The sequence below is a fragment of the Drosophila guanche genome, unplaced genomic scaffold (genome assembly GCF_900245975.1).
Source record: "Drosophila guanche unplaced genomic scaffold, DGUA_6, whole genome shotgun sequence".
NCBI classification, from domain to species: domain Eukaryota; kingdom Metazoa; phylum Arthropoda; class Insecta; order Diptera; family Drosophilidae; genus Drosophila; species Drosophila guanche.
The window spans coordinates 6,936,594-6,951,141 of record NW_022995744.1 but is presented as its reverse complement, the minus strand read 5'-3'; the positions used below and the strand labels follow the sequence as shown (position 1 = coordinate 6,951,141).

The 14,548-nt window shown below is 43.9% G+C and overlaps 4 protein-coding genes across 4 annotated transcripts in view; 3 read left to right on the top strand and 1 right to left on the bottom strand.

Moving 5' to 3' along the window:
- LOC117580083 (F-box only protein 32) overlaps nt 1-6,807 on the bottom strand; it is a 22,821-nt gene extending 16,014 nt beyond the window's left edge. Inside the window, exon 1 of the mRNA XM_034266332.1 lies at nt 6,797-6,807. The gene's annotated coding sequence lies outside the window, so the exon portion shown is untranslated. The remainder of the gene's footprint in view (nt 1-6,796) is intronic.
- LOC117580085 (mitochondrial uncoupling protein Bmcp) lies at nt 3,731-5,934 on the top strand. The gene is made up of 5 exons (XM_034266338.1): nt 3,731-3,993; nt 4,140-4,287; nt 4,582-4,995; nt 5,059-5,119; nt 5,184-5,934. Exons 1-5 carry the CDS (start codon nt 3,924-3,926, stop codon nt 5,403-5,405), a joined length of 915 nt encoding a protein of 304 aa, XP_034122229.1. The 5' UTR covers nt 3,731-3,923; the 3' UTR covers nt 5,406-5,934.
- A 225-nt stretch (nt 6,808-7,032) lies between the features above and the next one.
- Nucleotides 7,033-10,516, top strand: LOC117579978. The gene is made up of 9 exons (XM_034266156.1): nt 7,033-7,147; nt 7,211-7,673; nt 7,743-7,854; nt 7,911-8,034; nt 8,099-8,325; nt 8,377-8,926; nt 8,985-9,348; nt 9,401-10,166; nt 10,228-10,516. Exons 1-9 carry the CDS (start codon nt 7,106-7,108, stop codon nt 10,481-10,483), a joined length of 2,904 nt encoding a protein of 967 aa, XP_034122047.1. The 5' UTR covers nt 7,033-7,105; the 3' UTR covers nt 10,484-10,516.
- Nucleotides 10,517-11,043: 527 nt separating this feature from the next.
- On the top strand, nt 11,044-12,348 carry LOC117580535 (vacuole membrane protein 1). Its single transcript, XM_034267129.1, has one exon. It carries the CDS (start codon nt 11,059-11,061, stop codon nt 12,346-12,348), a length of 1,290 nt encoding a protein of 429 aa, XP_034123020.1. The 5' UTR covers nt 11,044-11,058.
- Nucleotides 12,349-14,548: the final 2,200 nt, after the last annotated feature.

The window sequence follows — 14,548 nt, the reverse complement described above, 5'->3', positions numbered from 1 at the left end:
TGAAGGGGGAACACGCTGCTTGTACCCGTTTAACCCGTTTCCGTTTCCAGCATGTCACACTTGCCAGGGAAGGCCGAATGCCATCGCAGTACCAGTCTCAGTCTCAGTCCCAGCCCCGAGACAACAGGCAACAGGCCAGGGCCCGTCTGTGTGTGTGACGTCAATTTGTTGTTTGTTTGCTGGACTGGATGTTGGACTGGACGGAGGAGACTCCTCAACTCACGCTGCGGCGCACGCTGGAATTTATTAATTATGCCCGGGCTCTTCGTTCTGTTCTGTTGTGGCACAGGTCTCGCTCCATACCCCACACCGCATACCGCACCCCGCGTTAAGGTCGAATGCGATGAACTATGCTAAAAATTCCACTCGAAGCGACCGATTTGTGGCTGATTTATTGTTTATTCGCTTTCAGTATTTTACGAGTATTACGAGTCGTGTTTTTGCCTTTTTGTTTTTGGCCTACGTGCCATATCCATCCCCAGTCCAAGCCACAACCCCACTGTCCGTATGTCCCATGGGTTTATGTTTTTACCTCTCGATATTCTGGTTATGACCCCTAGACAAATTGATAATTTATTGCGTATGTATGTGGCTTAGTTTTCTTGTTTTGACACGACGCATAATTAGCAATTAATTTTGTATATTCTTTACGGCAGCTGGGCAGCTGGGCAGCCAATGCATGTAGTTCCCTGCCTTCAGTCAATAAATGATCAATTTACGAAATATTAATTGCTGATTAATTGCTCTGCTCTGATGTGCGTTGCATTATGCATGATATATCAGCTCTGATCATCGCAGCACACGGGACATTCACTTTGCCTGGAACCTTGCACATGGATTATGTACGGCTCCGAGAGGAATATTCCAAGGAAAAGGCAGAGTGAGTGTATTCACTTATTCGCATGAGTGTGGGGTCAACGAAACATATTTATAGCTACACAAATATGTTTGAACGTGCATGGAAATGGACTACATTTTGTGGGTTTACTCTAGCCTTAAACCTTATTGATTATAAATTATAAAATTACTTCAATTATGTCTTCATTTATCACACTTGAGGCTGAAGAGTCACATGCGCTAGATCGCCTTCATTTAATGAAGTTCTCCCACAGCTATTTTCGAGATGGTTGCAAATATTAAATGAATTTCAAAATACTTCAGAATAAATAATTCTGATGATTATTCCCATTTTTCTAGCGTGGAAAAATTCCAAAAGCATTCATGCTCCTCTCTACAATTTTCCCCCTTTATTGTTTGTTTCGAACAAACTCTTTAAGTTGTCAAAAACATTCAAATCGCCAGGGGTTTTTGGGGGTTTGCATATTATGGTTTTATGTTTTGGTAGTAACGCTCTGGAGCGAGCGGCTGTAAACGAATTTGAATGAAATGATACTAGTTTGTCATACAATAAAAACTGTCAGATTCGCAGAATTTACTGTGGCGACTTGGAGACGCGACAGTCGTCGCATCAAGCAAATTCCTGCATAATTACCACACTCGGAATTCATTTTTGACTGCGGTTGGATTGGAGCGGAGCGGGAAATACTACTAGGGACTGAGACCGAACCCAGACCAGACCGGTCTGGACAGTATCCGGACAGCAAAGTGTAATAAAATCTTCACGCCACTCCACTTCACGATGATTAGCACATGGATGGTAGGGAGGGATGCTGGCTAGATGCCTGATGGATAGTTGGTAATTTCTTTGGCGCCAGACCTGGCCCGGTATGCGTATGCGGATTTGCCTGGCTTTTGGGGTTTTTCACTCTCCAAACGGTAAACAAAAGGCAGCGTGTTCAAAATATGCAAATTAGACTCAATTTAATTTATTGGATCTGTGAGCGAAGAGAGGGAAAAGTGAGAGACAGCTGAAGAAATTTCTATTTCTTTTTGTTTCTGGGGAATACCTGAAGCTGCGGCTACTTGTTGTTGATTGATTTGGGAATCAATTTAGCAACATTTGGGAGTCAATTTGGAACGGAAAAAACAAGATGGAAAAATCTACGTTTATAATTGCCAAACTCCACTCGAGAGTAGACAGCCAAAAAGAAATAAATTAAAGCAATGAAGAGGCCGATACCTTTTGTAGTTATAAATGGCCTTCTAATGAGTACTCAATCGTAATGGAAATATTTATAGGTTTTTGCACGTGCTCCCTAGCTGCCAGACGAAAGCCCTCGGGCAAAAGGAAAGCATTTAGGGCCAAAGATATTTTTGGCTGAGCAAATAAATTCAAACATGGCAATGGCTGTTTTATTTCGGGGAATTTCCGCATGCCAATCATGTGACTAACAAGCCTACACACCTGATCGATCCATAATGAACAGACATATGGACATCTGTGTGCATAACCCGAAATATGTGTGGATATCTATGCCAAGTCCGTGACTGGCACGCGTTCAGCTGTTTAATATTCATTTATTTCATTTATTTGACAATAAATTCGTAGATTGGTAAAGGAAGCACATGGCAGGATGTAGGCAGAACTTTGAAGATGTGTTTCTATTTCGACTAATCAACATATCTAAGCATGAACGCTTGACTGAATTTTGCTAATTTATTTTGCACACGGTAGCAAATACATAGCTGAAACGGTCAATTTACTCGAATGCTGCCCTCCCCCACGCGGCAGACAGGAAAGGGAACACGGGAAACTGGAAACTGGAACGCTCCACTGCCAAAAATCACTTAGCAGACAGCAGAAGTGAAATAAAGTGTAAGGCGATTAAATTACATTCCATTTCAGCTTGGATCGAATGGGTTCGACTCGGCTCGGATTGGATTCGACAATAGCGATGCAGCGATTAAATTAATTTGGCAAATTCTTTTGTTTTTTCGCCGGGCGTCTTAGACGTAGTCTAACCATGTTCGGGGGTTAAACCCATTGAAGTATTTGTTTGTTTTCTTGGTCGAACCGGGCCTGGAAGCCGGCAATGTGACGCCGCTGACTTTCACGATCCGGTCTGCGCTTGAATTTGAAATGAGTGACGTGAATTAAGGCACAGCGACAAATCGTAGTAAGCCACAAAACAAACTTTAATTATGCGAATTTGCCAACAAAACAAACTGCCGAAAACAAAACAACAAAATGCAAAATGCCAGCCAAAGGTCGATGCTGAAGAACCTGGCACTGCCACTGCCAGCACCCAGCTGGACCACGGACGGGGCCAGGGCTAAGCTTAGGAGTAGGTGAATAGGAATTCCCAGATTGCTGCCTTTTTGGGTGTTTTTTGACTCAACTCGTTATCGACTCGCGATTAAAATATTCATTTGAGGTCCGCTGCTCGGTGGCGTGTTTTGATCTACTTTCTTATTGACTTTTAAACACTTTGTTTTGATGTTGCCCAGCTATTCAAACAAGAAAATCAAGAAAAAGGGACAGCTTCCAAGGGGTCGAAGCTTGAAATACCCTTCGAAAATGTATGAAAAAGCTTAGAGGAAATTTAGTTTGTGTTGAGATTATCACCTAAGTCACATCAGTGCTCAAGTTTCTATAAGTTTAGTTCCACAAACATAATGCATTTATAAACTTAAAACTAAAATTGAATTAGTTTTCCACGCAAAAGCAACTAGCTAGAGCGGTATATTTACTGCTTTCGATTATTTTCACGGCATATCGGTATATAATATGTTGTATTTTCAGACAAGATGAAATATTATATTAAATACCACAAAATAGATTGTAGATACCACATATACCGGCTTCGGTATATTTTATCGATAAGTCCGCGGTCCACACGACATTGGTTGCGTGATTTGTGAAATATTTAATGCGAATTTTCATGCAAGTAAATGTGCAAACGACACTAACTATACAAAAAAGTGTCAGCGGAGGTGTGGAATTGCATTTGGAGTCGTCGTTGAAGGATCAACGCGACAGCTGATACGTTTTTGAGCTACATCAACAGGTGCTGGTGGCGGTCATGGCGGAAGAAGTCAAGGACTGGCGGCCTTTTGTTTATGGCGGCGTTGCATCCATAACTGCTGAATTTGGTAATTAGGCAGAACAGATGACGCTGATGGGAGGCCCCCCGCGTGGCGAAAACAAGTGTGACGACCCGTGGTGGTGCTAAATCTAACCCTTATCGCCCGCCAGAATCTTTGTAAACAAACGTTTTGCTTATTTATGTACATTGCAGGCACTTTTCCAATCGACACAACAAAGACCCGCCTCCAAGTCCAAGGTCAGAAAATTGATCAAACATTCACGCAGCTGCGGTACCGCGGCATGACAGATGCATTTGTGAAGATCTCCAAAGAAGAAGGACTGCGAGCCCTGTATTCCGGGTAAGCACGCTGTCACAACATGAGACTGGTGCTTTGCTGCGCTCGTTCTTATCATGCAAAACGTGCCAGTCACATGTTCAGTTGTCTCCCAGCAAAGAGCATAATGTGTGTAGACTGCGAAAACGTATGTACATCTGTGTATATTGATAACGACAGTCACGGGCAGCAGCGCATACCGTCCGTCAATGGCTAGCCGAAAATAAACAACGTTTGGTCTGCAAACTTTGCCCGGCCCGATAATGGGCCAGCAACCCCTTAGACTTTGTTTCTGATATCATCGTTTATTCGTTGCAGCATTTGGCCGGCAGTTCTGCGTCAGGCCACCTACGGTACCATCAAATTCGGCACCTACTACACCCTCAAGAAGCTGGCCAACGAGCGTGGCCTGCTGACGAACGAGGACGGCAGCGAGCGGGTCTGGAGCAACATACTGTGTGCTGCAGCGGCGGGCGCCATCTCATCGGCCATTGCCAATCCCACCGATGTGCTGAAAGTGCGTATGCAGGTGCATGGCAGGGGCCAGCATCAAGGTCTGATTGGCTGCTTTAACGAAATATACAAATACGAGGGCGTGCGCGGACTGTGGCGTGGCGTTGGGCCGACGGCTCAGCGGGCAGTGGTCATCGCATCAGTCGAGCTGCCGGTCTATGATTTTTGCAAGCTGCAGCTAATGAACGCCTTTGGCGATCATGTGGCGAATCATTTTATGTAAGTCCCCTGGCCAGCTTTCTGCTTTTTATCGTACTGAAGCTAATTCTATTTTTATTACAGCTCGAGTTTCATTGCCAGCTTGGGAAGTGCCATCGCCTCGACACCCATCGATGTCATTCGGGTGAGTTGATTGAAATCTACTATCACATTGTCATCATCTAATTGGAGGATCTCTTCTCTTATAGACTCGCTTGATGAACCAGCGGCATGTCAGCATGACAATGAACGGACTGGCGACCGCGGCAGCCACACCAAAGTTGTACAGCGGGAGCCTCGACTGTGCAGTGCAGACAATTCGAAACGAGGGACCGCTGGCGCTCTACAAGGGCTTCATACCCACGTGGGTTAGGATGGGTCCCTGGAACATCATATTCTTTATAACGTACGAACAACTCAAGAAATACTGATGCGGCAAGTGGCACGTCGAGCGGAATCCAAGTACAAGATGTATTCTAGCATTCAAACCAAATAGATGTTTTGCCGCGTAGCAGAGTTACATATGTAGGTTAAGAAAACTGTCTAGACCTGGACCTACCTTTAAGCACATAGTTCAATTGAAGTGGTCACTAAAGTGCCTGCCTGTCTCATGCTGTTGGCTATACAATAGCCAGCGCTGGTCCTTCGAGAAAAGTGACATCCGGAAAGGGTTTCAGCCCATTCAAGTATTTGCATTTGTTACGAATTTCCTCCCATACCAAAATTTTTTTTTGCTTTTCCGGTAAACCCAGTTTCCCTTCGGCGACCACACTATTTAACTAAACTAAGTCTAATATTACTAATTATATACATAGTTAGCCAATATATGAATAATATGAACTTGTATTAGACGCGCATTTGTTCTGTGCAAACATGTGTAGACTTTATCCATCGTATTACAGACACACACACACACACACATACACACAGGATCGTTGTAAATATATGCATTTAGCAATACGTGTTATGCTTTTCCTGATACCTTCAAGATGTACAAATGTACATACATATATGCAAATTTTATTGAATAAACTGTTTGTTGGAAATCTCATGTGCCAAGGCTCTTCAATTTACCTCCAAGCAACATTCTTAGACATTAATCTGAATGGTTCTTTTATTTGGAGTACTCTTATTTACAAGGCAAATACAATTATTATTTTATTGTTTATGTGAAACACCCATTGCCTCAGGTGTTGTACTTTTTTTTGTGTGTATGAGTGCGTGAATGCGTGCAAAAACGGCGCGAAGTTTTTCTGTTTCTTCCTCAATGTAATAAGCAAAGAAGAGAAGAAAGAAAAGAGGAATCAGCACTCTCTATGCAAGTGTCGCAGTGAAGGTGACGCATTCCAATGCTTGGAGATGCCCTCTCTCTCGTTTAGTGTCGTGCACACGCACTTGATCGACATAGGCAAGCAATTGGGAGGGTAATAACCCAAACGCCTCACCTTACACCCCTAATTTGCGCTCTTATTGGAATTGCTCTCTCCGATTCGATGTACGTGCATGTGTGCGATTTCGTTTGTAAAAAGGCGGCAAAGGCGAAATTCAATCGGGAAAAATACGACAGCAGTAAAAGGTGAATAATTTATGTATTGTTGGGGGTGCACATTATTTATTTCTACTCAAATCTAAAACACTCTTTGAGAAACGGTTATATTCCATGCTTGTCTTATGCTCTGCCCAATTTCTTCAGTTTAAATGAACCATTAGTGTATTAAAGCCCTCCTTAAGTTTAGTCATCTCGTAGATCATCTCCTTTCCTCGTCCCGCCTTGTTTCCAATTTGAAACTAAACAACAAAAATATTTGCAGCGGCATGCCACAGTAGTGTTGGTAAAGCAATTGTAGAATCGCATTGCCCGACGAAATTCAACATTCTTAGAAATTGTAAGTTGGATCGAGGATAGATGCTATCCTGCAGTCTAGTTTGGAAACAAAGAATTAACCAGTTATATTATTGAAAATTGTACTGAAAGCAACAAATAAAAATCAAGGGATGACACTATTGCTTATCTCCCTGCCTGAATTCTGGCCACACTAATGCCATTAGCGAGACGCCATTTGAAGTTTTGCACAACTCTGGCTAACGGGACGCACTGATCGCACAATTGTGGATAAACAAACTCTTAAAAATGGATTTTGTTAGCATCTTTTCAACGGGTGGCAGTGTTGAGGTGAGTGCAGGCAGTGTGCAGCGAGATCCGCACCAAAAATAACTAACCCTATTCCGAATACAGTATGTAGTGCGAGAATACGCCACTGCCTTTATGGGAGCCATATTCGCGGATCCCCAAAACTGGCATGCGAAGGTGTCGCATCAGTTTGTGGGCCAGTGCTTCCACGTGATGGGACTGAAGTTCAACGTGAGTGTGAAGGCGTTCCGGAAAACGCAGGATCATCCGTATCGTAACGACAACCCCAACTACGTGTTCGATGCTGTGCCCCTTGTGATGACTGCTGTGGAATCGTTTCTGGCGCAACTGCCGACTGTTCTGGACCGCTATGAGAAGAGTTTGGAGCCGAATAGGAGAAGGGCGACGACAGCCGCAGCAAAGCGCTTCCACGACCTGACAAACCCAGTGTCCTGCTATATAAAAGTGGTGTTTACTTGGACAAAAGTGGTGCACTACATATGCGATAAAATGGAGCAGGACCCCAGCGCAGGTGATAAGTACCTCTGCGAGCCAGTGGCGAGAATGTGTGAGTGCTTGTCCAAGAATCCCCCCCGAATCTTCTAGAACATCAACTAGGAACAATTATCTATTGCAGCATTCAGCATACTCTGCGGGCTGTCCAAGCTGCTGCCCACATACAATAATGCGTTCGAAGGCTTCAAGCAAATTTGCTTTACGCTCACCATTGACGCACGCTACGGACTGTTGTAAGTGAGCATAGGAGTCGTGTTGCGTTTGTGATCCAAAAATTCCTGTCTTGCAGCTTTCAGGCGACCATCAATCATGTACTAAAACCAATGCTGGACATGTTTCGGGAGCACTATGAGACATTCTGCGGTGTGGAGAACTCCGCGCTGGACTTTGTCTACTATACCCTGGCCATTGTGGTAATTCCTGCTTCATTTACTCCGTGTGCACTCAGTTGTGATTGTCAAGCAATTGTACTTTCAGATGGAGGACGAAAGTTGTTACATCATGGCGTACGAGTTCCTGGAGACTATGATCAAGCAGTTTGCCCAGGGCCAGCAGCGAGATCCAAGTGGCAATCTGTATCTGCGTCTGTTCACCAATGAGCTGATCACTGATCGATTTCTGGCCCTACACTTTGAGGTGCTAAAGTCGAGCAAATCCAAATCCCTGCTTATGGCCACGCTGTTGTACATACAAACGCTCCAGGGGTAAGCCTGTAAAAGCCGTAGAGGACTTATACTCATAGATTGCCTCTCCAGACACATTGTCAGTGCTGAGTGGTTTCCCACGCGCTTCCATGAAATTATTCTGGAGCTGTTGCTTCGCCTGCCAATAGCTTTGGCAATGGTTTGTTCAATGGCAGCGAAGCTCTACGTGGAATTGGTCCAGCGCCAGTATAGTGAGACGGAAATAGTTATGCACATTTTGGAGACATACGTCAAGAGTCAATACAATCCTCGTCGGAATCCCAGCTTTGCGCAGTTCCGGTCCCAACTGACACGCTACCTAAAGACGATCATGCAGCATTTTCCAGCGTTGGGGCGGTTCAAGATGTACGCGTGTGTGTTCACAGCTCAGCAAGTGCGCATCGAACTGAGCGTCATTGCTGCACAGTCCGTAAGCGTGATCTTTGACTTGTATTTGCTTGATTATTCCACCTCGGAGGTAGCTCGAGAGCAAGTGCATGATCTTCTGCATATGTGGCCGTATCTCATCACGTCCTCAGCCAACCCGAGTAGCACCCGAGCTGTGCTCTACAGTATCTACAGCGCCGTGAATTTTATGGATGTGGCTTCGAATAATCTCGAGGTTTGTGCCGCAGCAGCACTCTGTATAGTTTTGCTACATATTTCTGTGAATTTCCTAGCTGCTGCTGACACTGGAGAACTTCTGCCTTGATAAGTTTCTGCACGATGAAACGCTAAGCGATTCGGAGATCAGCGGGCTGTACACAAACCTATCACGCTCCGTGGAGGCAACTGGCAACAGACAGATACACATAACGGCCGCAGGATCTGTGCATTATCAGCACGCTCAACTGCAGTCACAGATGAATGCCAATGACCTGGACGCTTCACAGAGGGAGGAACTGCTGGAAGCCTATGTCCAGTGTCTGCGTCGCTTGCACGCTCTGCTCAGAGCCAATAAGCTAAGCGGGGATCATCTGGTTGAAATGTTGGACAGCGTAGTGCTCAATCTGCTGGAAAGACCACAACAAAAGGAAAACCTGAGTAAGCCTGTCATTTTCTCATTGAACCGCGTTAGACACAGCCTCTATTTCAGGTATCTTTGGTTCGGAAAGCTTGGCCTTTATGCTCATCAGGCTGCACAAGGAGCACAAGGATGTGATTGGCATAGCCCAGCAGCTATGCGACTTTTGCGTTTATGAACTCACCAACCCCGCAGGGGAGAGCTTTAAGCGCACCAAGTTTATGTTCTGTTCCGTTGTCATACTGCACATTGGCTTGCAAAATGACTTACCATTGGATGCTGCAACATACGACGCATTGCTCATGAGTCTGACAGCCACTCCATCGGGATCGCAGCACAGTTGCAATCAGCTTACTCAAAGCTATATTCAAGAGATGCACTTGCTGTTTCGCCAAATGCTCGCTTGCGATCATGTCGCATTGCCCAACAACCGAATTTGGCGAGCTCTGATACATACCACTGTACCGGGAGCTGCCTCGAAAGTCCTAAGGAATGAGCTTGATTTGCTAGTCGGAGTTCTGATTGAGCATCGCGTTCACTGCTATGTTCATTGTCTATCGGTTATACAGTTGCGCTTTGGCAGCGAAGCCAGTGCCAATAAACGATTGACCGCCACGCTGAAAGCTCATCTGCAGCTTATTGAGTGCCATGCCACCGACGTGGACGCTTGGATGCTGCGCTGGACTGTTTTCCATGGCTCGCTGAAACTCTTGATAAAGAAAATGGGCGCTGTTAGATTGGAGGCAAACACTGCACAAGTGAATCGCTTGCTGCCGCTGCAGCATCTACAACTGATTGTGGCCAATATGCGGCTGAAAGAAACGCATTTCCTTAAAATGTAAGTGCAGCAGTTTAACTAAATAATTATGTAAACTGATTGGTTCGTAATATTCTTACAGCGCTCGTTTGATTTGTAACCTAAAAAAAGCGGCAATTGGATCCAAGGAGAGAGCAGAAATCGATGGTTTTATCAATCAAATCAGCGCATTTAAATATCGCTGTGAGGATGAGAACGCGGAGCAGTCAATCAATGAACATTTTGAGGGAAAACTGCTGTCAGTATCGCCTGGGCCGATGACACTCTGGCAGCACAAGGCCATGGGGGATTTTGATGTCTTAGATGCTTCTGAGAATAATCTTCTACAATATGCATAAATGAATATCCAGGTATTTATGGATAGCTTTTGGTTGCGGTTTTGGTTGATTAATAACTTGAAGTGATTTGAATGAAAGTTTACTTCATCTCCTTAAGAATATGCAGATATCCAGCTATTTATGGATAATTTTTGGTTGCGGTTTTGGTTTATTACTTAACTTGAAGTCAGTTTGATTTAGTCTTACAATTTGAAAGTTGAATATCTCCTAAAATATAAAAGAATAAGCAGATATCTATGGTTAGTTTTGGTTATAATCAAGCCTATGTGCAGTTAACGACGTAATTATGGAGCAGATGTAGCAGGCCACTGGGTGGAATGACTGGCACCACAGATCGTTCGTCTCATTCGGCAGTCTCCATAGCAGAAGAAATTAAAATCCTAATAGTATACTCAAAGAATTTTTTAAATTGGGATATATTTTGGAGCAGCAAAGCGGAATAAAGCGACCTTAGAATCCGGAGATGTTTGGAAAAGTAAGCCTAATCCGAAGTCAATCAATCACATCGACATTGCCTTGACCTAAAGGGCATCCGTATATCTGGTTTCAGAAATAATAATAGTGTGAGACTAAAAATGGATACAACTGCCATAGACTGCAATGGTTCATCGGGCATGTTGCTCACAGAGCAGGAGCAGCAGCAGAACTTGTCGACTGAACATGCGGCGGAGCGAGAGGAGAGAAAATCTCTAGTTCTGTGGCGCCGGCCCTGGCAGACGCTGAAGTATGGAACCATGGAAGCCATAGGATTGCTGATTTCTTTCGCTAAACGACTGCTGAACAAATGGCTGCTGGGCAGTTTGCTGGCTCTGGCTATAGTCTGCATACTGCCAGGACCACATCAGAGTTGCGTGAGTCTTGGCCTGCGGAATTTGTGCTTCGCCGTGTACTGGCTGCTGCTGGGCATACTTTCGTCTGTGGGTTTTGGCACCGGACTTCACACATTCCTGCTGTACTTGGGACCACACATTGCCACCGTCACATTGGCGGCCTACGAGTGCCAGACGCTGAAGTTCCCAGAGCCGCCGTACCCGGACGAAAAGGTCTGCCCCGAGGAGCCGTATGAGCGGCAGGTTCCAGATATCTGGAGCATTCTGTCAAAGGTTCGATCGGAGGCCTTGCTGTGGGGCATTGGCACGGCCATAGGCGAGCTGCCACCATACTTTATGGCCAGAAGTGCCCGCCTATCCAGCAATGAGTTGAACGATGCGGAGGTGGATCAGCCCGAGGAGCTGGATTTGCAGAAGACCAAGCGGCATAGGTTCCGGGGACATTTCAATGTTTTGAACGCTGCAAAACTGTGCATGGAGCGCATGGTTCGACGTGTGGGCTTCCTGGGCATTCTTCTCTGTGCCAGCGTGCCCAATCCCCTCTTCGATCTGGCTGGCATCACATGCGGCCACTTTTTGGTGCCCTTCTGGAAGTTCTTTGTGGCCACCATGATCGGCAAGGCGCTCATCAAGGCAACCATTCAGCAAGTTTTCGTGGTGGTTTCATTCAGCGACCATCTAGTCAATGGCCTGGCCAACGGCTTGGGCAGACTGCCCTGGCTTGGCGCCCATCTACAGGCGCTCTTCAAAGACTTCTTGATGTCCACCAAGCAGCATATGCACAGAAACAGAGACGGTCGCTCTTTCGATAGCTTTGGCCCAAGCCTCGTGATGCGCGCCTTTGAGCTCTGTGCCGTTGTCATGGTCGCCTACTTTGTCGTGGCCACACTGAATGCACTGGCACAAATCCATCTCAAGCGACGGCAGGAGCAGCAGCGCCACTTGCGAAACATTGAACTTATTTTGTACACTGACCTGGATGAGGCGGGAGCTGATAAGGCGCATGTCTATAACCCTACGAGCTGCGAAGTATAACCGAAATAATTTAATAAATAAAATAAGATAGTTTCATGGAAAACATTTTCATTAAGTCAACTTTATGTTGGAAAAACAAAATGTTAAATAGAAGCAGAGACTAGACAATTTTGCAATTGCAAAATCAAACCGAAAACCAAATTTAGAGCTTCTTGCCACAGACTGCTATTCGATTATAATCGATAAACACACTAAATAATTATCGCGATCAACTTGGCTGCCTGAGGAAATCCGCTGTCTTCCCTACCATTTGTATAAGATAAAGTCTTTAAATTTTAACGTTTTATATTCTTTATTTCATTATAATTAGTTTCATTTTGGATTGGGGTTTTCTCTGGCTGTTTATTGTTATTGTTGTGTGGTTTTGGGGCTGTGGTTGTTGCTTTTTGTTGCTTGTTGCCGTTTGTGTGTCTGGTTTTCAGTATGTTTGATGCCATCATATCATAATTATTATCATTGTACAAGTACATTTATATTCAACAGCAATTTAACACAAAGCTAAGCATTACCTTACGCGCGGCCTCTCTTTCCAGTACTGGTACTAGTATGATTCTAACCCAATGCCCTTCTTGTTGTTGCTGTACTCGTACTCGTATTCAAACTTTATTTCAACTAATCAGCATACCTCACTCGTACACTCAAATAATGGCGGACATTCATTCGTTTTGTGGTGATGCGTGCGATAACGAAACTAAAAACTCCCTAATGGAGTGGGCGCCTCGATCCCCCATGTCCGTCCGGCTAACATTTTGCACTACCCGAGACCTATGCTGCGTGAGGATTTATGTAGTTATTTATTCTATATAATACTCTGAGAATCCAAGCAACTTCGCCTCGAACTTAATGGCTGAATCATAATTATTAGAGTGTGATCTTCAGGGATGGTTGTGTAGTTGGGTGTGTAGTTTCTTGCGTGGAATATACTGTCGTTAGTGCCTAATGTGTACAGACACACACAATCATACATATATAATAGTAATTTAAGTTAAGACTAAAAGTCTTTTCGAGATTTATAGGGAGAGAGAGAGAGAGAGAGTGTAGACAGTAAAAAATTTAAATTTTTCAACACATTTTAACATTTACATTTGGGAAACGAAAGCTCTGCTCAACCACCAACCTCTGGGCATGCCCATCCTGCCTACCCATTGCCCATCATGTAAATATACACAAAATCTAAGGGGAGTGGGGGGTTTGGTATCCGATCAGGATGGATCCATTAAAAACTATTCCGATCCAATGGAATGGTACTATTCATAGGTATGCTGCATATAGTTAGTATTTTGTATGTATATTTTAACTACACTTTTCATATACGACACCGTACTGAACGATAACGATATGATCTAGGCCGATTTTCACCAGTGAGAATTAGGCATGCGATTAAGATTACAATTACGATTACGATTAATGTTACGATTTACGATTACTGTTACGATTACGTTTACACTTTACGTTTACGATATTACAATACAATTACAATCCGTTTGCCTAAACATCTGTTTACTTGACGCATAATTTTCATGTTGTATTCAATATTTCCTGTATTGCATAAATTAGCATTTATTTTGTGATTATTCAGTTATAATTATTAACTTCTCTTTATGCTTTAAGTTGTATTTATTTGTTTCCCCGTATACGAAGGTAGTCCCAGCTTCAACTGTCCTTCGTGTCGTTATTGGTTTTTATTCGTTTCTAAAATTTGACCCCTAATACAATTTGCTTATAATTTTGGTTAAAAATTCAATTTATCATAATTTTGCTATAATTTATGATTATAGATTGTATATGTACTATAAGACGAGCACGGGCAAAAAACGAGGGAATAAACGAGTCAACTGAGACGCTGATTACTAGCAGAAACATTCAGAGGGAAATTATGCCTAGGTGAGTATTCATTCAATTGAGTTTTCATTGGGGGAAGGTGTGGCCTTTCATTACTGCTAAGTACAAAACTAATTTAATTTGACGTTGTCGTATGCATCCCCCCTTCGATTAGTTGAACTTGCATTTAATTTCGGATATTACTAGTTGAATTTCTATTAGCAAACGAACAAATTTGATTGGGTTAAAATGATCGAACCATAACATGGGTTTAGGGGGTACAGGAGGGGCTCGCTAACTTGGCCCATGGAAGTACATATTTTGGTTGAAAGACGAATTCTAGCAGCGGAAAAATGGGTTCGTTCTTACGTACGGGCTC

Bases quoted from the DNA above. Each gene is read 5' to 3' on its own strand.
- LOC117580085 (XM_034266338.1), top strand. From the start codon at position 3,924: ATGGCGGAAGAAGTCAAGGACTGGCGGCCTTTTGTTTATGGCGGCGTT. The intron at 3,994-4,139 runs GTAATTAGGCAG...TGTACATTGCAG, and splicing joins ATCCATAACTGCTGAATTTG to GCACTTTTCCAATCGACACA. The intron at 5,120-5,183 runs GTGAGTTGATTG...CTTCTCTTATAG, and splicing joins CACCCATCGATGTCATTCGG to ACTCGCTTGATGAACCAGCG.
- LOC117580535 (XM_034267129.1), top strand. From the start codon at position 11,059: ATGGATACAACTGCCATAGACTGCAATGGTTCATCGGGCATGTTGCTC.
- LOC117579978 (XM_034266156.1), top strand. From the start codon at position 7,106: ATGGATTTTGTTAGCATCTTTTCAACGGGTGGCAGTGTTGAG. The intron at 8,326-8,376 runs GTAAGCCTGTAA...TTGCCTCTCCAG, and splicing joins TACATACAAACGCTCCAGGG to ACACATTGTCAGTGCTGAGT. The intron at 10,167-10,227 runs GTAAGTGCAGCA...ATATTCTTACAG, and splicing joins GAAACGCATTTCCTTAAAAT to CGCTCGTTTGATTTGTAACC.